Consider the following 22889-nt stretch of genomic DNA (forward strand, 5'->3'; position numbering starts at 1 on the left):
TGTACATGCTATTGATCAACTAACATATATGTATTTTTATTTCAGTTGCGCCTGGACCACCTAGTGTACCAGAAGTCACAATGATAACCAAAAATTCTATGACTGTTGTCTGGAATAGGCCCACTGTTGATGGAGGCAATGAAATATCAGGATATTTTCTTGAGAAACGTGACAAGAAAAGTCTTAGTTGGTTCAAGGTTACTAAAGAAACCATTCGTGACACCAGACAGAAAGTAACAGGTCTGACTGAAAATAGTGAATATCATTTCAGAGTTTGTGCTGTCAATGCAGCTGGACAAGGTCCATTCTCTGAAGCTTCTGACTTCTACAAAGCTGCAGATCCTGTTGGTAAGAGACAATCCGCAATATGTCTAATTGGTTAGAGATCAATGGACAGCGAACAATTAGGGTGGCTTGCATAAATATAACTGAGACAGATTTTTTTCCTTTTTATGATTAAATGTAAGTATGTCTTTTGATTTTATTTTTTTTTAACTATAACTTACAGATAAACCAGGCTCACCAACAAAGTTGAAGGTTGTGGATACAACGAAGACATCTATCACCCTTGGCTGGATTAAGCCTGCTTATGATGGAGGAAGTCCAGTTACAAGCTATGTGGTTGAGAAAAGGGAGGGTGAAGAGCAAGAATGGACTGTAGTCAGCACTAAAGGAGAAGTGAGAACAACTGAGTATGTTGTATCCCACCTTCAGCCAAGTGTTAATTACTATTTCCGTGTGTCTGCTATAAATTCTGCTGGACAAGGAGAGCCTATTGAAATGACAGAACCTGTTCAAGCTAAAGATATTCTTGGTACTGTACCTTTCAGTGATTTACCACTTTTCTGTGTTTTGATTTTTCAAAGCACTTTTTATTTTACATTCCAAATATGCATTATTCATTTTTATTTATTTCCACAGTGGCACCAGAAATCGATCTGGATGTTGCCCTCCGGACCTCTATCGTTGCTAAAGCAGGTGAAGATGTGCAAATAACAATTCCATTCAAAGGAAGACCTCCTCCAACTGTCACATGGAGAAAGGGTGACAAGAATCTTGGGACTGATGAAAGATATATCATCCAGAACACAGAATCATCTACATTACTTACTATTCCTCAAGTTACCCGAAATGATACAGGAAAATATGTTCTTACAATTGAAAATGGAGTTGGAGAACCAAAATCATCATTTGTGAATGTAAAAGTACTTGACACGCCATCTGCCTGCCAGAAGCTACAGCTTAAGCATGTTTCTCGTGGAACAGTTACACTAGTATGGGAGCCACCTCTCATTAATGGTGGTTCTGAAATAACAAATTATGTTGTGGAAAAAAGAGATGCTACAAAGAGGTCCTGGTCAACTGTAACGACAAAGTGTTCTCATACCACTTTTAAGCTAACTAACCTGTCAGAAAAGACTGCATTCTTCTTCCGTGTTCTTGCTGAAAATGAAATTGGACTGGGTGAACCTTGTGAGACGTCTGAACCAGTGAAGGCTGCAGACATACCTGGACCTATAAAAGACCTAGCTATGAAAGATTCTACAAAGACATCTGTTAAACTGCAGTGGAGCAAACCTGACTATGATGGTGGTAGCATTATATCAGACTATGTTATTGAAAAGAAGCTGCAGGAAGAAAAAGAATGGACATATGCAGGCACAAGCAAGAGCTGTGAATTTGAAGTTGAAAAACTTAAAGAACTTTCTGTCATGGAATTCAGAGTTTTTGCAAAAAATGAAAAGGGCATGAGTGATAGTGTTATGGTTGGACCCATTACAGTGAAAGAACATACAATAACACCTGAAGCTGACCTTTCTGACATTCCTGGAGGTCAAATTGCTGTAAGAATTGGACATAACCTGCATATTGAATTGCCCTATAAAGGTAAACCTAAGCCATCAATGAGCTGGCTCAAGGACAACCTCCCTCTTAAAGAAACTGAACAGCTTCGTTTCAAGAAAACTGAAAACAAGATAAGCTTAAGTATCAAGAATGTGAAAAAGGAACATGGTGGCAAATATACTTTGATTCTTGATAATGTCATCTGCAGAAAAACATTTGCAATCACTGTCATCACTCTTGGTCCTCCATCTAAGCCAAAAGGACCTTTAAGACTAGATGAAATCAAAGCAGATAGTGTAGTTCTGTCATGGGAAGCTCCTGAAGATGATGGTGGAGGAGAAATTACTGGCTACAGTATTGAGAAAAGAGAAACTTCACAAATGAACTGGAAGCTGGTGTGCTCGAGTGCTGCTAGAACAATTTTCAAAGTACCAAACCTTGTTAAAGACACTGAATATCAGTTTAGAGTTCGTGCGGAAAACAGATACGGAGTAAGCCCACCTCTTGTCTCAGCAGACGTTGTGGCAAAGCATCAATTTAGACCACCAGGTGCCCCAGGCAAACCTGTTGTATACAATGTAACTGCTGATGGAATGACCATAGCTTGGGATGCTCCTGTTTATGATGGCGGCTCGGAGATTATTGGATACCATGTTGAAAAGAAGGAAAGAAACAGTATTTTGTGGCAGAAGGTTAATGTTGCATTAATATCTAACAGAGAATACAGAATTACTGGACTGCTTGAGGGCCTGGATTACCAGTTCCAAGTATATGCAGAAAACACTGCTGGTCTAAGCCGAGCTAGTGAGCCGAGCAAGTTTACTTTGGCAGTTTCTCCAGTAGGTGAGTGAATGACCAGTCACACTTCACCTAAGAAAATTCTAGTGTTGTAGACTATGGTGAACAGTAATAGAAATAAACATTTTCTATTTTTTTTTTCCAGACCCGCCTGGTACTCCTGATTACATTGATGTCACCAGGGAAACAGTCACTCTTAAATGGACCCCCCCACTGCGTGATGGAGGCAGTAAGATTGTGGCCTACAGTATTGAGAAGCGGCAAGGAAGTGAAGACCGTTGGCTCCGATGCAACTTCACTGATGTCAGTGAATGCCAATATACAGTTACAGGACTCAGTCCAGGTGACCGATATGAATTTAGAGTTCTTGCAAGAAATGCTGTTGGCACAATTAGCCCACCTTCACAGTCTTCAGGCTATATCATGACCAGAGATGAAAATGGTAAGATTTCTTAATATAATTGTATTTGGGTACTGAAGCCAACTAGAGCTTCTGGAAGATGGGAGGCCAAAGTGGGAGGAATACATGACTGCCCTTCCAGCCAACTCAGAATCATTTCTGTTTGAGTCCAAGGTGGGAGGAGCTAAATTTAAGACCTAAATCTGGTAGACATAGGTAATCAATTGCTGTGTTAGAGTAAAGCAGTAATTTTTTATTCAATGTACTAATAGACTTCTTTTTGTCTTATAAATAGAATTTCGCTGGGATTTATTTGAAAATGAAATATCATCCTACAATATGTTTTTGATGTATTTATGGTTTTGTTACTCTGTGGCAACTTTAACAGTTCATATCATGTACTCTCAGACTTGGCAGACTTAGTTATTCTGAATGGCAGCCCTGTGGTTTTCCTTTCCAAAGTTTCTGATGATTGTGACCTTCAGGAAGGTATTCAGAGTAATTTAAACCTGTCCAGGGAAATCAGTTTCCAGATACTTTTGCTGAAAGTCACGGCACGCTACATGTGTTGGATAAGAAGCAACAGAAAAGTTGGAAAGGAATAATAGACTGTAATAATCTGATGCACTGAGTAATTTAGAAATGAAAATTTGACTCAGCTTGACATGCTGTAACAACAAACATTAATTTATTTCACCTATGGTAATACATTGCACTGATTGCTAACAGGAAAAATAAGTTTACAGTTCATAATTCTTTATACAACAATCGTTTATAATTACTGTGTTTAAAATAGTATCAGGAAAAATTACTTAGCTATATGAGAATTGATTTATGTTTTCCTTTTTTAGTTGCTCCAACAATTGAATTTGGCCCTGAGCACTTCGAAGGCCTTACTGTTAAAGCTGGAGAGAGCATTAGACTTAAAGCTTTAATCAAAGGACGTCCAGTACCTAAGGTGACATGGTTTAAAGATGGTAAGGAGATTGAAAAAACAATGAGTATAGAAATAACTACAGCTATTGGATATAGCACAATCTTCATTAGAGATGCGACCCGGGATCATCGTGGAGTGTACACAGTAGAAGCCAAAAATGCATCAGGCACTAAACGAGAAGATATTACATTCAGAATACAAGGTACTGCACCAAACACTTCCAGCCTATATTTTTTTTAATAGAATTTTAATCTAAGTGCCAGCAAATTTTAATTCTGAACCTTTAATTTTGCAGACACACCAGGAAAAGTTGGTGGACCAATACGATTCACAAACGTTACTGGAGAAAAAGTGACATTATGGTGGGAGCCTCCAGCTAATGATGGTTGTGCTTCTATTTCCCACTACATAATTGAAAAACGTGAAACCAGCAGGATTGCTTGGGCATTAGTTGAAGACAAGTGTGAAGCTTGCAGCTACACTGCACTTAAATTAATAAAGGGCAATGAGTACCAGTTCCGTGTCTCTGCAGTAAACAAATTTGGAGTTGGCAGACCACTGGAGTCTGATCCAGTTACAGCACAAATACCTTACAGTAAGTTTCCATCTCATTCTGTAAAAGTAACTGTTGAGTTAACATTTTGTATTTCTAACGATGTTTTTCTTTTTATTTTTATTTTAGCTCTTCCTGATGCCCCAGGAACTCCAGAGCCCACGAATGTAACAGGAGACAGTATCACACTCACATGGGAAAGACCAAATTCAGATGGCGGAAGTGAGATAAATGAGTATATTCTAGAAAGGAGAGAAAAGAAGAGCATGCGCTGGGTTAAAGTATCCAGTAAGAGGCCCATTGCTGAGAACAGATACAGAGTAACTGGCCTTATTGAAGGCAACGAGTATGAATTTCGTGTCATGGCTGAAAATGCTGCAGGAGTTGGACCTCCAAGTGATGCTTCAAAGTTGATTAAATGTAGAGAACCCGTGAGCCCACCAAGTGCTCCTAATGTTGTAAAGGTGACAGATACATCAAAGACTAGTGTAAGCTTAGAGTGGACCAAGCCAGTTTTTGATGGAGGTATGGAAATAATTGGGTACATTATTGAGATGTGCAAAGCTGACCTAGAAGCATGGCAGAAAGTCAATGCAGAGACCGTTCTTGCTACTAAATATACTGTTGTTGATTTGGAGGCAGGAGAACACTATAAATTCAGAGTTAGTGCTGTCAATGGTGCTGGAAAAGGAGAAAGCTGTGAAGTTCCTGCTTCAGTCCAAACTGTGGACAGGCTTTCTGCACCTGAAATTGATATCGATGCAAACTTCAAGCAGACTCATATTGTACGAGCAGGTGCAAGCATTCGTCTGTTTATTGCCTTCTCTGGAAAACCTATTCCTACTGCTGTGTGGTCCAAAGCAGATGCAAATCTTAGCTTGCGTGCTGACATTCAAACAACTGATTCATTCAGCACATTGACTGTGGAGGAATGCAATAGAAATGATGCTGGCAAGTATGTCTTTACTGTGGAAAACAACAGTGGAAGTAAGTCAATTACATTCACTGTCAAAGTTTTGGACACTCCTGGTCCACCTGGTCCTATTACATTTAAGGATGTGACTCGAGGATCTATTACTTTAATGTGGGATGCTCCTGTTTTGGATGGAGGTTCACGTATCCATCACTACATTGTGGAAAAACGGGAAGCAAGTCGTCGTAGCTGGCAAGTGGTGAGTTCAAAATGCACTCGACAAATCTTTAAGGTCACTGATCTGGCAGAAGGTGTCCCATATTACTACCGAGTGTCAGCAGAAAATGAATATGGTGTAGGTGAACCCTGTGAACTGACGGAACCAATTATAGCCACTGAAGAACCTGCTCCACCTAAGAGACTAGATATTGTTGATACAACTAAATCTTCTGTAGTTTTAGCTTGGCTTAAACCTGACCATGATGGTGGTAGTCGTGTTACTGGATACCTTCTTGAAATGAAACAAAAAGGATCTGACTACTGGATTGAAGCTGGTCAAACAAAACAACTTACTTTCACTGTTGAAGGCCTGGTGGAGAACACTGAATATGAGTTCCGGGTCAAGGCAAAGAATGATGCTGGCTACAGTGAGCCAAGAGAAGCTTTCTCTTCTGTTATTATTAAGGAGCCACAGATTGAACCAACAGCAGATCTCAGTGAAATAAGCAGACAGCTCATAACATGCAAGGCTGGAGGCACCTTTACTATTGATATACCAATTAGTGGCCGCCCAGCTCCAAAAGTGACATGGAAACTTGAGGAGATGAGGCTGAAGGAAACTGAGAGAGTGACTATCAAGACAACAAAAGACAGAACAACACTTACTGTAAAGGACAGTATGAGAGGTGACTCTGGGAAATACTACCTCACACTTGAAAATACTGCTGGTGTGAAAACATTTACTGTCACAGTGGTAGTCATAGGAAGGCCAGGTCCAGTCACTGGCCCAATTGAAATATCGTCTGTCTCTGCTGAATCCTGTGTGCTGACCTGGAAAGAACCTGAAGATGATGGTGGCAGTGACATTACAAACTACATTGTAGAGAAACGTGAATCTGGAACAACAGCGTGGCAACTGGTAAATTCCAGTGTAAAACGTACACAGATCAAAGTCACTCATCTTACAAAATACCAGGAGTACAGTTTTCGAGTAAGCTCAGAAAACAGATTTGGTGTCAGCAAACCCCTTGAATCAAAAACTGTGGTAGCTGAGCATCCATTTGGTAAGTGAAACTTTTTTTAAATCTGTTGTTTTCCTCGGACTACTGTAACTATTTGTAACAACTAACATTCTCCTCACCTCCCATTTGTGTTTAGTCCCACCAAGCCCACCCTCAAGGCCAGAAGTCTATTCTGTGTCTGCAACTGCCATGGCAATTCGCTGGGAGGAACCCTATCATGATGGTGGCAGCAGAGTCATTGGATACTGGGTTGAAAAGAAGGAGCGCAACACTATTCTTTGGGTGAAGGAAAACAAAGTGCTGTGCTGTGAATGCAACTACAAAGTCACAGGACTGGTGGAAGGCCTAGAATATCAATTCAGAACGTATGCTCTAAATGCTGCAGGTGTTAGCAAAGCTAGTGAAGCTTCCAGACCTGTAGTGGCTCAAAATCCAGTTGGTAAGTATTACTTTCAATAGTTGTTTTGTTAATTAAGTTAAAAGAGAATTACATTTCTCATTTTTTGTTTTATTTCTCCAGATCCACCAGGAAGACCAGAAGTAACAGATGTCACCAGATCTACAGTTTCCCTGAGCTGGTCAGCACCCCTTTACGATGGTGGAAGTAAAATTATTGGATATATTATAGAGCGTAAACCATATAATGAATCTGGTGATGGACGCTGGCTGAAATGCAATTATACCATTGTCTCGGAAAACTTTTTTACCGTGACAGCTCTTAGTGAAGATGAAGCATATGAATTCCGTGTACTAGCAAAGAATGCTGCTGGTGTGATTAGCAAAGGATCTGAATCAACTGGTGCTGTCATTTGCAAAGATGAATACTGTAAGAAATACTCATTTGGAACAATTAAAAAATAACGTTCCATTTTTAATACTGTCATGTAATTTGTTTTTAATCTCTTTTTTTCTTTATGACAGCACCACCAAAGGCTGAACTCGATGCTAGGTTGCAGGGAGAAGTTGTGACCATTAGGGCTGGATCTGATCTTGTTCTCGATGCAGCTGTTGGTGGGAAACCAGAACCAAAAGTCTTCTGGTCCAAAGGCGACAGGGAACTGGACCTATGTGAAAAGATCTCTCTGCAATACACCAGCAAACGAGCCATTGCAATTATCAAGTTCTGTGACAGAAGCGATAGTGGAAAATATACTCTAACAGTTAAAAATGCCAGTGGGACAAAACAAATTTCTGTTCTTGTCAAAGTGCTTGGTATGTATTCCATGATTAATATTCCTATATAATATACTGAAAAAAAAAAAAAAAAGGCATTATTTTAAATAAGAGTGAGAAGTTTTTCTTAGCTGCTAATAACAATACCTATCTTCACCTCTATTCAGATTCACCAGGTCCATGCTCAGGCAAAATCACAGTTAGCAGAGTAACAGAAGAGAAATGTACTCTGGCATGGAATATTCCTGAGGAAGATGGAGGTGCACAAATCACTCACTACGTCGTAGAAAGGCGTGAAACCAGCAGACTTCACTGGGTTATTGTTGAGGCTGAATGCCAGACGTTATCATGTGTGGTAACAAAACTTATTAAAAATAATGAGTACATCTTCCGTGTCAGAGCTGTCAACAAATATGGGCCAGGTGTTCCACTTGAAACAGAACCCGTCATTGCCAGGAATGCTTTCAGTGAGTGTTAATACCTTCCATCCTGTGTCAGAATGTGTGGAATGTTTCTCACAGATTTAAAAAAAAATTGGTAAAACTTTTTTTTTTCCACATTTAAAAAAAAAAAAAACCAGCTATCCCAACGCAGCCTGGTGCTCCTGAAGAAGTGAGTGTTGGCAAGGAACACATCATTATTCAGTGGACAAAACCAGAATCAGATGGTGGCAGTGAGATTAAGGACTATCTTGTAGACAAACGTGAAAGGAAAAGTCTGCGCTGGACACGAGTGAACAGAGATTACACAATTTATGATACTAGACTGAAAGTCACTGGTCTTATGGAAGGCAGCCAGTACCAGTTCCGTGTCACTGCAGTGAATGCTGCTGGAAACAGTGAGCCTAGTGAAGCTTCACAATACATGTTATGCAAAGAGCCATCATGTAAGTTGCCACATTTAAAATATATTTTTATAAATATATTTAATATAAAATATATAAAAATATATAAAAATATATTTTAATATAAAATATATAAAGTGTGAAATGTTCCCTGCACCAATATGAAATACATTTTCTTCTTTTTCAAAGATACTCCTGCACCACCTTCAGCTCCAAGAGTTGTGGATACTACCATGCACAGCATAAGTTTAGCATGGTCAAAGCCCACATATGATGGTGGTGCTGACATCTTAGGCTATGTGCTTGAAATGAAAGAAGAAGGTACTGAACAGTGGTACCGACCACATACAACTCCCACTCTGAGGAATGCTGAGTTCACTGTAACTGGCCTTAAAACAAACCAGAAATACCAATTCAGAGTTGCTGCTACAAATGTGAATGGTATGAGTGAATTTAGTGAATCATCAGCAGAAATAGAACCTGTGGAAAGAATAGGTAATTTGAAAACTCAGTGTGTATCTTAAGGAATAATTATGTTTTCCTTCAAAACTACTAAAAGATTAATTTGTTCTGTTTCTTACACCCCTTCATCAGAAATACCTGAGCTTGAGCTTGCTGATGATCTGAAGAGAACAGTAACAGTGAGAGCTGGTGGTTCCCTGCGCCTAATGGTCTCTGTGTCTGGCAGACCTGCTCCTGTAATCACATGGAGCAAGCAGGGTGTTGACCTTGTAAGTCGAGCTGTTATTGATACTACCGACAGTTACACTCTACTTATTGTGGATAAAGTTAATCGGTATGATGCTGGAAAATACGTCATTGAGGCTGAAAATCAATCAGGAAAAAAATCAGCGACTATTTCTGTAAAAGTGTATGGTAAGTACTGCTACAGTTATGTATGGGTATTACACCACTCATAGTGCATGTTGCTTGGGAGTAAGAAACTAAGTTATTTAAAGGAATTTTGCAGTTTAAATAACATGAGAATGTTTGGGAACTCAAAGAAACAATTCAACCCAGAGGAAAATAAGTAGTTTTTAAAAGCTGTGCTAGTTTATAAATCAAATCCAAATGTTGTTTTTCCTCTTTTTTTATTCAGAACTGAATCATTGACCAGAAGAGGAAAAGATCTGGAAGAAAAAAAATAATTTGTTGTTGTTGTTGTTTTAGATACACCTGGTCCACCAGCTGCAGTGAGAATTAAGGAAGTATCAAAAGATTCTGTGACACTTACTTGGGATATTCCAACCATTGATGGTGGAGCCCCAGTCAGCAATTATATAATTGAGAAACGTGAAGCTTCCATGAGAGCTTACAAGACTGTCACTACCAAATGCAGCAAGACATTTTATAGAGTTACTGGACTTCTAGAAGGAGCTTTGTATTATTTCAGAGTACTGCCAGAAAATATTTATGGCATTGGTGAAGCTTGTGAGACATCTGATGCAATACTAGTATCTGATGTACCTATGGTACCACAAAAACTTGAAGTGATTGATACCACTAAGTCAACTGTCACTCTTGCATGGGAGAAACCACCACATGATGGTGGAAGCAGACTGACTGGCTATGTTATTGAGGCCAGCAAAGCTGGAACAGAAAGGTGGTTGAAGGTAGTGACAGTGAAGCCTACTATTTATGAACATACAATTATCTCTCTCAATGAAGGTGAGCAGTACTTGTTCAGGGTCAGAGCACAGAATCAGAAGGGTGTGTCAGAACCACGAGAGATTGTCACAGCAGTGACAGTACAGGACCAAAAAGGTAGGCATCTACTGTTAAAAATAACAGCTGACACCAAATGAACGTGGTATTTATAAAATGGTTACCAAAAATATTAATGTTTTTCTTTTCTTAGTTCTGCCAACAATTGACCTTGCTGGAATACCTCAGAAAACAATTCATGTACCTGCTGGCAAGCCCATTGAGTTAGCTATTCCAATTGAAGGACGGCCACCTCCAGCTGCATCTTGGTTCTTGGCTGGTTCTAAACTAAAAGAATCAGAACGCATCAAAATGGAGACTGTTGCCAAAATGGCTAAATTAACTGTGCGTGAGACCACCATACATGACACTGGCGAGTATACACTTGAACTGAAGAACACAACTGGAACAGTTACTGATACAATAAAAGTTATAATCCTTGGTAAGAACTTATGCAAGTAATTGTCCACGATCTTTAACTGTCTGAACTTTGTCACCAGTGATATGATTCCTTTTCTCAACATTATTTTTTGGCCTTTAAATTTATTTATTTTTTCATAGACAAACCTGGACCACCTGTTGGACCTATCCGAATTGATGAAATTGATTCAAATTATGTTACCATCTCCTGGGAGCCACCTGAGCTGGATGGTGGAGCTACACTTAGTGGCTATGTGGTAGAACAGCGTGATGCTCACCGTCCTGGATGGCTGCCAGTGTCAGAGTCAGTAACCAGGACAACATACAAGTTCACCAGGCTTGTTGAAGGTGCAGAATATGTATTCCGTGTGGCTGCTACAAACCGCTTTGGAATTGGATCTTATCTGCAGTCTGAAATTATAGAATGCAAGAGTAGAATTCGTAAGTCTACCTTTAAAAATATAAAAAAATACATGTACGTGGGCTTATGTAGCCACACAAAAATACAATTTTCTAGATGTAACTACCTCTTTTGTTCAAATAATATACATTATCATGCACAGTAGTCTTGTTATACTTCCAGGGAACAATGCCATCCACAAACCTGTGCAGGTATTATAGATGCACTGCACAGAACCTGGACAGTAAAATTGGATTTTATGCTCAGGTCTACAGTTGACCTTCAAAAATTGATTTACCCCATTATAAAAGCAGGATTATTTCACTGATCTAGTTTCTAAACTACTTTGATATCTGCTGATAAAAAGAATTTGATAGGACATTGATATTACCTTGTCCTACATAGTATGTTCAATATTTCTGTGTGTGGAACCATCTGGTGCTTTCTTCACTAATTCTGTGTTTTCTTTTTACAGGTATTCCTGGCCCTCCTGGCACTCCAGAAGTGTTTGATGTCTCTCGAGATGGCATGACATTAACTTGGTATCCTCCAGAAGATGATGGTGATTCACAGATTACTGGTTACATTGTGGAACGCAAAGAAGTTAGAGCAGATAGATGGATCCGTGTAAATAAAGTTCCTGTTACTATGACTCGTTACCGTTCCACTGGGTTGGTTGAAGGATTAGAATATGAACACCGGGTTACAGCAATCAATGCCAGAGGTGCTGGGAAACCCAGCCGTCCTTCCAAGACTGCCATTGCCAGAGATCCAATTGGTAAGTAATTTCCTGTATAGATTAAGCACATGATAGCAGAATGGAAATGATCCTACTAGAAGTCACTCTTTTTTGTAATTTAGAAATTTATCTGGCTATGAAAATGAATGTCAGGGGAGATTCTGACTGGAGGAAACCAAGGAAAACATTAGTGAAAATCTTTCATTTCAAGTTGCCCTATATAAATCCTATTATGACTTAATACAGATCATATGCTAGAAGTTAGCATTTGTTATGTCTTTTAAATGTTCATAAAAAAATTCCCACTGAGCCTCCCCCTCCCCACCCCCCCCATCTGGTCTTCTCTTCCAGCTCCTCCAGGTAAACCTCAGAATCCAAGAGTCACTGATACTACAAGAACATCTGTCTCCCTGGCTTGGAGTCCACCAGAAGATGAAGGTGGTTCTAAAGTTACTGGCTACTTAATTGAGATGCAGAAGGTTGATCAATTTGAATGGACCAAATGCAATACTACTCCAACCAAGATTCGTGAATATACCTTGACACATCTCCCCCAAGGTGCAGAGTACAGATTCCGTGTGCTAGCCTGTAATGCTGGTGGGCCAGGAGAACCTGCTGAAGTGCCAGGAACAGTCAAAATAACAGAAATGCTTGGTAAGACACTTGTCTTAACTCCCATTGAAAGCTGTCCTAAAGACCTATTTGCCTAAAGGAGGCATATTATCTGTAAAACAGACATAGCATAACATGTTAATTTTCTTTCAGAATATCCTGACTATGAACTTGACGAAAAATACCAGGAAGGTCTCATGGTGAGACAAGGTGGAGTTATCAGGCTTACAATACCCATTAAGGGTAAGCCCATCCCAATATGCAAATGGACAAAAGAAGGACATGACATCAGCAAGAGGGCCATGATTGCAACTTCTGACACTCACACAGAACTTGTGATCAAAGATGCAGAAAGAGAAGATTCCGGCACCTATGATCTGGCACTTGAAAATAAGTGTGGCAAAAAAGCTGTGTATATTAAAGTCAGAGTGATTGGCATACCAAATCCACCAGAAGGGCCACTTGAGTATGATGATATACAAGCTCGTTCTGTCAGAGTAAGCTGGAGACCTCCTACAGATGATGGTGGTGCAGATATACTAGGTTATATTGTTGAGAGACGAGAAGTACCAAAGACTGCCTGGTACACTGTTGACTCTAGAGTAAAAGGGACATCATTAGTAGTGAAAGGGCTGAAAGAAAATGTGGAGTATCACTTCCGTGTTTCTGCAGAAAACCATTTTGGTATTAGCAAATCTCTCAAATCTGAAGAACCAACCATACCAAAGACACCTCTAAGTAAGTCCCCATTTTATATTTTTTAAATATTTTTTTACTACTGTTTACTTACTACAGTATGGTTCTAAAAGTGCCATAGTCTATGCAAATTTTTTAATGTTGTCATTATTATTTCTATTACTTATGTTGTTATCATTATTAACAGATCCTCCAGAGCCTCCAAACAACCCACCTGAAGTACTTGATGTCACAAAGAGTTCTGTTAACTTGTCCTGGTCCAGACCTAAAGATGACGGTGGTTCTCGTGTAACCGGCTACTACATTGAACGTAAAGAGACATCTACAGAAAAATGGGTCCGGCATAACAAAACACAGATCACCACTACAATGTACACAGTCACAGGACTTGTTCCAGATGCTGAATATCAGTTCCGTGTCATTGCTCAAAATGATATTGGTGAAAGTGAAGCAAGTCCTGCTTCTGAACCAGTAGTTTGCAAGGATCCTTTTGGTAAGAAAATGTTTGCATTAACAATTAATTGCTTGTGTATAGCAACTTAGTGACATTCAAAGAGGAATTTAACTTCTGTATATTCTGCAATTTTCAGACAAACCAAGCCAACCTGGAGAAATTGAGATCACTTCTATATTTAAAGACAGCATTACATTAGAATGGGAACGACCTGAAAGTGATGGTGGCAAAGAAATCCTTGGCTATTGGGTTGAGTATCGACAGTCCGGAGAAAGCACCTGGAAAAAATGCAATAAAGAACGGATCAAGGACAGACAGTTTACAGTAGGAGGTTTACTAGAGGCCACAGAATATGAATTCCGTGTTTTTGCAGAAAACCAGACTGGACTCAGTAGGCCTCGAAGGACTGCTATGGCCGTGAAAACTAAACTAACATGTAAGGAAAAAAAAAAAAAAAAAAACACGTAATATTTACTGTGATATTGCCATGATCTTGTGTTTCATAAACCATGGTGCTGCACTTAATATGCTGTTTGCTTTACATGTTATTTGCCAACATGACTGTCTTAAAGCACAGCCCAGTCATTCAAATATAAGAGGCACAATTTTAAATAAAGGTTAAATTCCAGTACCATAGTAATAGAGGAACATTTAATCTTCATTATTTTTTAATGAGGAACATTTCATCTTCATTATTTTTTTAATTTTCTTTATTTTAGCTGGAGAAGCACCTGCCATAAGAAAAGAAATGCAGGATGTTACAACTAAACTGGGTGAAGCAGCTCAACTGACATGCCAGATTGTTGGGAGACCTCTTCCGGATATTAAATGGTATCGCTTTGGCAAAGAGCTGCTGCAAAGCCGAAAATATAAAATGTCATCTGATGGACGCAACCATACGCTAACAGTAATAACAGACGAACAAGAGGATGAAGGTCTCTACACTTGTATGGCTACCAATGATGTCGGAGAAATTGAAACTAGTGGCAAGCTATTATTGCAGGCTCCTCCTCAGTTCCACCCAGGCTTTCCGTTGAAAGAGAAATACTATGCGGGTGCAGGTGGCACCCTCCGCCTTCACGTTGTGTATATTGGCCGACCAGTACCAGCAATAACTTGGTTCCATGGCAACAAACCTCTGAGAGGATCAGAAACAGTTACTATTGAGAACACAGAACATTATACTCATCTTGCTATTAAGAATGTTCAACACAAGACTCATGCTGGGAAGTACAAAGTGCAACTCAGTAACACATTTGGAACAGTTGACACTGTACTTAATGTGGAAATACAAGGTAACTTTATGTTCAGTATTTTTGTGGAATATTTTATGAAATATTAACTGGCAAAAGAACTAAAAATATGCTGCTTTTTTCTTTTACAGATAAGCCAGATAAACCAATAGGACCAATCATTATAGAGTCTATACTGAAGAACTCTGTGGTGATTAGCTGGAAACCACCAGAGGATGATGGAGGTGCTATGATAACAAACTACATCATAGAGAAACGTGAAGCCAAGGAAGGAACTGAATGGCAACTTGTTTCTTCAAGCATTTCAGGCACAACCTGTAGAATTGTTAACCTAACTGAAAATGCAGGCTATTATTTCCGTGTTTCTGCTCAGAATACATATGGCATTAGTGAAGCACTGGAGGTCTCATCAGTTGTTGTTATGAAGCCTCCATTTGGTAAGTGAACACCAAAATATCCAGTTGTGTATGTCCCTATAATTACTAAGGCAAGCTCACTTAATCTTTGAATTATTTTATTCTTTATAGAAAAACCAGGACAACCTGGTCAGCCAGTAGCAAGTGCTGTCACAAAGGATTCTTGTGTTGTCTCATGGAAGCCACCTGCAAGTGATGGAGGGGCAAAGATTAGAACTTACTATCTCGAGAAGCGTGAGAAAAAACAAAACAAGTGGATTTCTGTCACAACAGATGAAATTCGTGAAACCGTCTATTCTGTGAAAGATCTTATTGAAGGTCTTGAGTATGAGTTCCGTGTAAAATGTGAAAATCTAGGTGGTGAAAGCGAGTGGAGTGAGGTATCACAACCAGTCATTCCAAAATCTGATGTACCGATTCAAGCACCACATTTCAAAGAAGAACTAAGAAATCTGAATGTGAAATTTCAAGCTAATGCCACCTTTGTCTGCAAAGTCACTGGTCATCCTAAACCAATTGTCAAGTGGTACAGGCAGGGCAAGGAAATCATGCCAGATGGTGAAAAGATCAAAATACAGGAATTCAAGGGTGGATATCATCAGCTGGTCATAACAAATGTAACAGATGATGATGCCACAGTATATCAAGTTAGAGCTACCAACCAAGGGGGATCTGTGTCTGGCACTGCCTCTTTAGATGTTGAAGGTAATGAAGGATCTTAATTCCCAAGATAAATTATTTTTTAAGTTTTGAATATTTAAATTATTGGTGCTCTTTTCAGGTGTTTTTGCTCAAGTGTTGTTTTTTCCTTCCTCTTTCCTTTCCAGTTCCTGCAAAGATTCACTTGCCCAAGAACCTGGAAGGCATGGGAGCTGTTCACGCCCTCCGAGGAGAAGTAGTGAGCATCAAGATTCCGTTCAGTGGCAAGCCGCACCCCGTGATCACATGGCAGAAGGGACAAGATCTCATTGACACTAATGGACATTACCAAGTCATTGTTACACGATCATTCACATCTCTTGTTTTCCCAAACGGTGTTGACAGAAAAGATGCAGGGTTTTACATTGTTTGTGCCAAAAACAGATTTGGAATTGATCAAAAAACAGTTGAATTAGATGTGGCTGATGTGCCTGACCCACCAAGAGGTCTAAAGGTAACTGACATTTCAAGGGATTCAGTTAACTTAACCTGGAATGAACCAGCTACAGATGGAGGAAGCAGAATCATAAACTACATTATTGAGAAACGTGCTACAACAGCAGAGAGATGGATTCGTGTTGCACAAGCTCGTGATACACGATACACAGTGGTGAACCTGTTTGGCAAGACCACTTACCAGTTCCGTGTAATTGCAGAAAACAAGTTTGGCCAAAGCCAGCCCTCTGAACCTACTGAGCCAATTATAACAAAGGAAGATAAGACCAGAATAATGAACTATGATGAAGAAGTTGATGAGACCAGAGAAGTTACCACAGTTAAAGCGGCTCACTATTCTACAAAGGAACTCTATGACAAGTACATGATTGCAGAAGAGCTTGGACGTGGGCAGTTTGGCATTTCACACCGCTGTGTTGAGGCAGTTTCAAAAAAGACTTACCTGGCTAAGTTTGTCAAAGTAAAAGGTGCTGACCAGGTTTTGGTAAAGAAGGAAATTTCCATTCTAAACATTGCTAGGCACCGAAATATCCTATATCTTCATGAATCATTTGAGAGCCTGGAGGAATTGGTCATGATCTTTGAATTTATTTCTGGAGTTGACATCTTTGAAAGAATCAGCGCTGCTTCATTTGAACTGAATGAAAGAGAAATAGTGAGTTATGTACGGCAGGTCTGTGATGCACTAGAATTTTTACATCGCCACAGCATTGGACATTTTGATATCAGACCAGACAATATTATTTACTTCACAAGAAGAAGCTCAGTAGTTAAAATTGTTGAATTTGGTCAAGCCAGACAATTGAAGCCTGGAGACAGCTTTAGACTTCAGTTCACTTCTCCTGAATATTATGCACCTGAAGTGCATCATCATGATTTGGTCAGCACAGCGACTGACATGTGGTCAGTTGGTGCTCTAACGTATATACTTCTCAGTGGCATTAATCCTTTCATTGCTGAAACAAACCAACAAGTTATTGAAAATATTCTAAATGCTGAATACAGCTTTGATGATGAAGCATTCAAAGACATAAGCATTGAGGCCATGGACTTCATTGATCGCCTACTAGTAAAGGAAAGAAAAGCTCGGATGACAGCTACTGAAGCACTTAACCACGTGTGGCTAAAACAGCAAATAGAAAAGACCAGCACTAAAGCCATCAAGACCTTAAGACACAGGCGTTACTACCAAACTCTAGTAAAGAAGGAGTGGAACACGGTTGTGTCAGTAGCCCGCATTTCCTGTGGAGGTGCAATTAGATCTCAGAAAGGTGTAACAGTGGCTAAAGTTAAAGTTGCACCAATAGACATTGGTCCTATTGCTGGGCAGATAAACCATACTGTTACAGAAGAAGGAGGGCATGCCAAATATGTATGTAGGATTGAAAACTATGATCAGTCCACACAAGTCACCTGGTACTTTGGTATGAGGCAATTAGAAAGCAATGAGAAATATGAAATCAAATACGAAGAAGGTGTGGCAACCATGTATGTCAAAGATGTTTCTAAATCAGATGATGGGACCTACAGATGCAAGGTTGTAAATGACTATGGTGAAGACAGCTCTTATGCAGAACTTTTTGTTAAAGGTGTGAGAGAAATTTCTGAGCACTACAGATGTAGAACTATTAGGAAAGTGAAACGCCGGGTTGATACAATGAGACTACTAGAGCGTCCACCAGAATTTACTCTGCCTTTGTATAATCGCACTGCATACATTGGAGAAAATGTCAGGTTTGGTGTAACTATAACAGTCCACCCAGAACCTCGTGTAACATGGTTCAAATCAGGCCAGAAAATCAAACCTGGTGATGATGATAAGAAGTATACTTTTGAATCAGACAAGGGTCTTTACCAACTTGTTATCAATAAAGTCACTGAAGAGGATGATGCTGAATATAGTATTGTGGCACGCAATAAATATGGGGAAGACAGCTGCAAAGCTAAGCTGACTGTGATTCCACATCCACCTCCAGCAGATGCTACACTAAGGCCGATGTTTAAAAGACTGCTGGCAAATGCTGAATGTCAAGAAGGCCAAAATGTCAGTTTTGAGATCAGGGTATCTGGTGTACCAAAACCAACACTGACGTGGGAGAAAGATGGTCAACCTCTGTCCTTTGGCCCTAACTTTGATATAATTCATGAAGGTTTAGATTACTATGCTTTGCATATCAGAGATACTTTACCAGAAGACAGCGGTTATTACAGAGTTACTGCTACAAACAGTGCTGGATCTACAAGCTGTCAGGCTTATCTAAAAGTTGAACGCTTGAAATATGTCAAACGTGAGTACAAGACTGAAGAAGAGCGGGAGAAGCATGTACAGAGGCAAATTGACAAAACCTTAAGAATGGCAGAAATCCTTTCTGGGGTTGAACCTGTTCCATTGACACAAACAGCACAAGAGGCTCTCAGAGAAGCTGCTATCTTATACAAACCAGCTGTCAGCACTAAGACTGTCAAAGGTGAATATGAAATTAAGAAAGAAGAGAAGAAGGAAGAAAGAAGACTTCGTATGCCATACGAGGTCCCAGAGCCTCGCAAACATGTGCGCACTACTATTGAAGAAGATCAGAACATTAAACACTTTGTGCCTCTGTCAGATATGAAGTGGTACAAGAGGCTGCGAGACCAGTATGAAATGCCAGGAAAACTTGAGAGAACTGTTCAGAAACGCCAGAAACGCATACGTCTTTCCAGGTGGGAGCAGTTCTACGTGATGCCACTGCCACGCATTTCTGATCAGTATAAACCTAAATGGCGCATACCAAAGCTAACACAAGATGATCTTGAAACTGTGAGACCAGCACGTAGGCGTACCCCATCTCCAGATTATGAATTTTACTATAGACCAAGGAGGCGATCACTTGGTGACTTGTCTGATGAGGAATTACTCCTCCCTATTGATGACTATTTAGCCATGAAGAGAACTGAAGAGGAAAGACTGCGCCTTGAAGAAGAGCTTGAGTTAGGCTTTTCTGCTTCCCCACCAAGTAGGAGCCCCCCACGCTTTGAATTGTCTGCACTTCGGTATTCTACTGCGGGAGCACAGGTCAGTTCAGAGGAAGAAAGAAAGAGAGAGATGAGGTATTCAAGCTACCACATTCCAATTAAAGCTGAAACCAGTGCAAGCTATGCAGAGCTTCGTCAGCGGCATGACAGGGCTGCCTACAGACCACCAAAACAAAAACAAAGAATAATGGATGAAAGAGAGGATGAAGAATTGCTCCGTCCAGTTGGCACTGCTCAACGGCTCTCTGAGTACAAGAGTGAGCTGGAATATATGGCAGAAGAGGAAAAGAGTAGACTTAGGAGAAGGAGGGAAAGAGAAATAACTGAGATCACATCAGAAGAAGAAGAAGAAGTAGAAATGGTGCAACATGTTCACAGGGAATTTTCACCTCCCTCTAGATTACTAAGAAGAAGAAGATCTCTCTCTCCAACTTACATTGAGTTGATGCGCCCTGTATCTGAATTAATTAGACCCCGCTCACGGCCTCCTGAAGAAAGTGAGAGAAGATCCCCAACACCAGAGAGAACTCGACCTCGCTCACCTAGCCCAGTTTCTAGTGAAAGATCACTCTCTCGGTTTGAGAGGATGGCAAGATTTGATATATTTTCTCGATATGAGTCCATGAAATCTGCTTTGAAAACTCAGAAAACTATGGAAAGGAAATATGAAGTTCTAACTCAACAGCCTTTCACACTTGACCATGCTCCCCGCATCACCCTGAGAATGCGCTCACATCGGGTGCCGTGTGGCCATAATACCCGGTTCATTCTGAATGTCCAGTCAAAACCAACTGCTGAAGTGAAGTGGTACCACAATGGTATCGAGCTGCAAGAGAGCAGCAAGATACATTTCACTAATACCAGTGGGGTATTAACTCTGGAGATTCTTGACTGCCATATTGACGATAGTGGAACATACCGGGCTGTATGCACAAACTACAAAGGAGAATGTTCTGATTATGCAACATTAGATGTTACTGGAGGAGACTACACTACATACTCTTCTCAGCGGAGAGATGAAGAAGTACCAAGATCAATTTTACCTGACCTGACAAAAACAGAGGCATATGCAGTCTCCTCATTCAAGAAAGCATCTGCTACAGAAGCAAGTTCTTCAGTAAGAGAGGTCAAATCAGAGATATCAGCAACAAGAGAATCGCTTTTATCATATGAACACTATGCTTCTTCTGAAGAAAAAATCACTGCAGCAGAAGAAAAATCATTGGAAGAAAGGACTGTACACAAAGCATTTAAAAGCACTCTGCCAGCAACAATCCTTACAAAACCACGATCGATCACGGTTTCTGAAGGGGAGACTGCAAGATTTTCCTGTGATGTTGATGGTGAACCAGCACCAACAATAACATGGTTCCGTGCAGGTCAACCTATTGTTTCTTCAAGGCGCTTCCAAGTAACACGCACACAGTACAAGTCTACTTTTGAAATTTCCTTGGTCCAGATGTCAGATGAAGGGAGTTATACTGTTGTGGTGGAAAACTCAGAAGGAAGACAGGAAGCACACTTTACTTTGACCGTTCAAAGAGCAAAAGTTCCTGAAAAAACAATTACATCACCTCCAAGAATCAAATCTCCTGAGCCCCGTGTAAAGTCTCCAGAACCAGTTAAGTCTCCAAAACGAGTGAAATCTCCCGAAACCATCAGTAGCCCCCCAAAAGCAAAGTCGCCACCTGCAGACAAAACAGTACCAACAGAGAAAGTACAATTACCAACTGCTTCTCCTCCAAAGATAAAACAGCAGCTGAAAGCAGAAACTCTTGGAGATAAGGTAAAGTTATCCTGTGCAGTTGAAAGCAGTGTTTTAAGTGTCAGAGAAGTGGCTTGGTATAAGGATGGCAAAAAACTGAAAGAAGACCATCATTTCAAGTTTCATTATGCAGCAGATGGCACCTATGAGCTCAAAATTCATGACCTCATGGAATCTGATAAAGGAGAATACACCTGTGAAATTACTGGGGAAGGAGGCATTTCAAAAACTAACTTCCAGTTTACTGGACAAGTATTTAAAAATATCCATTCCCAGATAAGAGGGGTATCATCTGAAACTCGTAAATCAGTTCAGAAAGAAGATGAAGTACTTACAGTTTCTACCCAGAAGAAATCATCAGTGGCAACTGAAGAAAAAGCAGCAGTTCAGGAAGTCATTAAAAAGTCAATTGTTACTGAAGATGTCAAACAACTGAAAGCAGAAGTTAGAGCTTCTTCAACTCAAATGACAGTGTCTGAAGGACAAAAAGTGACTTTGAAAGCCAGCATTCCTGGTGCCTCTGAAGTAAAATGGGTGCTGAATGGAATGGAGCTAAGAAATTCAGATGATTACAGATACGGTGTTTCTGGAAGTGATCAGACACTAACTATCAAGAAGGCTAGCAATAAAGATGAAGGTATACTCACCTGTGAAGGTAAAACTGACGAGGGCATTATTAAATGCCAGTATGTTCTTACCTTTTCTAAAGAGCGCTCAAATGAACCAGCATTTATCATGCAACCTAAGTCTCAAAATGTCAATGAAGGACAAGATGTATTGTTCACCTGTGAAGTTTCTGGGGATCCTTCTCCTGAAATTGAGTGGTTTAAGAATAATCAACCTGTAAGTATTTGCTTAAGGTATTTACTTGAAAATTTAGAATTCTTCATAAATCCGATCTTAATGAAACATTTTTTTCCCTCCTCAGATTGCTGTTTCATCACACATCAGTGTAACTCGCTCTAAAAACATATATTCTCTTCAGATTCAAAATGCTGCAGTAAGTGACACTGGAAAATACACAGTCAAAGCTAAAAATTACCATGGGCAGTGCTCTGCTACAGCATCTTTGACTGTACTCCGTAAGTTTGTTCTCTGGGTCTTGTGTTCAGACTAATCAGGACTTTTTGCTGTGGTGCATCTACTAAAAAGATTTTTGATAAATAAAACTCCGGTAAAGTTGATACAGGTAGTTTAACAAGTTTCTATTTATTTTATATATTTATATATCTGCAAAACTAAAACAGCATTAGAAATCTTCCCACAGAGGAGCACACAGATGCTCCGTTACATCCATAGATGAGTGTTAACAGAAAGCTGTGAACATTCCTTCTAGGATGACCCTGTTACTAAGACCTTGGTCTGGCAAGTACTCTTTTCTCAATTGCTAACCAGAATCTGTTTTGATAAAGTAATTCTGCATTTAAAAACTGTTACGGTAACTTATCCATAACTGAACCAGGTTTAGGATTTTACTGGCTGTACAAGGACATCTCTGTTCCTAGCACCAACAGGTTACTATAGTTTGTTTGGATGAATGTGCTTGTGCTTAAAGG

General features: G+C 39.9%; 1 protein-coding gene across 1 annotated transcript in view; it reads left to right on the plus strand.

Moving 5' to 3' along the window:
- The window catches only part of LOC121072380 (titin-like), a 246198-nt gene that overhangs the window by 221045 nt on the left and 2264 nt on the right, over nucleotides 1-22889 (plus strand). Inside the window, exons 228-254 of the mRNA XM_040561912.1 lie at nucleotides 46-348; nucleotides 509-814; nucleotides 922-2688; nucleotides 2789-3085; nucleotides 3895-4182; nucleotides 4276-4575; nucleotides 4663-6729; nucleotides 6824-7126; nucleotides 7208-7513; nucleotides 7609-7899; nucleotides 8028-8327; nucleotides 8441-8746; nucleotides 8894-9199; nucleotides 9299-9580; nucleotides 9875-10468; nucleotides 10563-10850; nucleotides 10970-11269; nucleotides 11704-12006; nucleotides 12319-12621; nucleotides 12733-13317; nucleotides 13463-13768; nucleotides 13866-14165; nucleotides 14449-15024; nucleotides 15114-15419; nucleotides 15510-16103; nucleotides 16226-22176; nucleotides 22262-22415. Coding sequence (XP_040417846.1) covers nucleotides 46-348; nucleotides 509-814; nucleotides 922-2688; nucleotides 2789-3085; nucleotides 3895-4182; nucleotides 4276-4575; nucleotides 4663-6729; nucleotides 6824-7126; nucleotides 7208-7513; nucleotides 7609-7899; nucleotides 8028-8327; nucleotides 8441-8746; nucleotides 8894-9199; nucleotides 9299-9580; nucleotides 9875-10468; nucleotides 10563-10850; nucleotides 10970-11269; nucleotides 11704-12006; nucleotides 12319-12621; nucleotides 12733-13317; nucleotides 13463-13768; nucleotides 13866-14165; nucleotides 14449-15024; nucleotides 15114-15419; nucleotides 15510-16103; nucleotides 16226-22176; nucleotides 22262-22415 — 17982 coding nt within the window. The remainder of the gene's footprint in view (nucleotides 1-45; nucleotides 349-508; nucleotides 815-921; nucleotides 2689-2788; nucleotides 3086-3894; nucleotides 4183-4275; nucleotides 4576-4662; nucleotides 6730-6823; nucleotides 7127-7207; nucleotides 7514-7608; nucleotides 7900-8027; nucleotides 8328-8440; nucleotides 8747-8893; nucleotides 9200-9298; nucleotides 9581-9874; nucleotides 10469-10562; nucleotides 10851-10969; nucleotides 11270-11703; nucleotides 12007-12318; nucleotides 12622-12732; nucleotides 13318-13462; nucleotides 13769-13865; nucleotides 14166-14448; nucleotides 15025-15113; nucleotides 15420-15509; nucleotides 16104-16225; nucleotides 22177-22261; nucleotides 22416-22889) is intronic.

This window comes from Cygnus olor, chromosome 6 (genome assembly GCF_009769625.2).
Source record: "Cygnus olor isolate bCygOlo1 chromosome 6, bCygOlo1.pri.v2, whole genome shotgun sequence".
Taxonomy (NCBI): Eukaryota; Metazoa; Chordata; class Aves; order Anseriformes; family Anatidae; genus Cygnus; species Cygnus olor.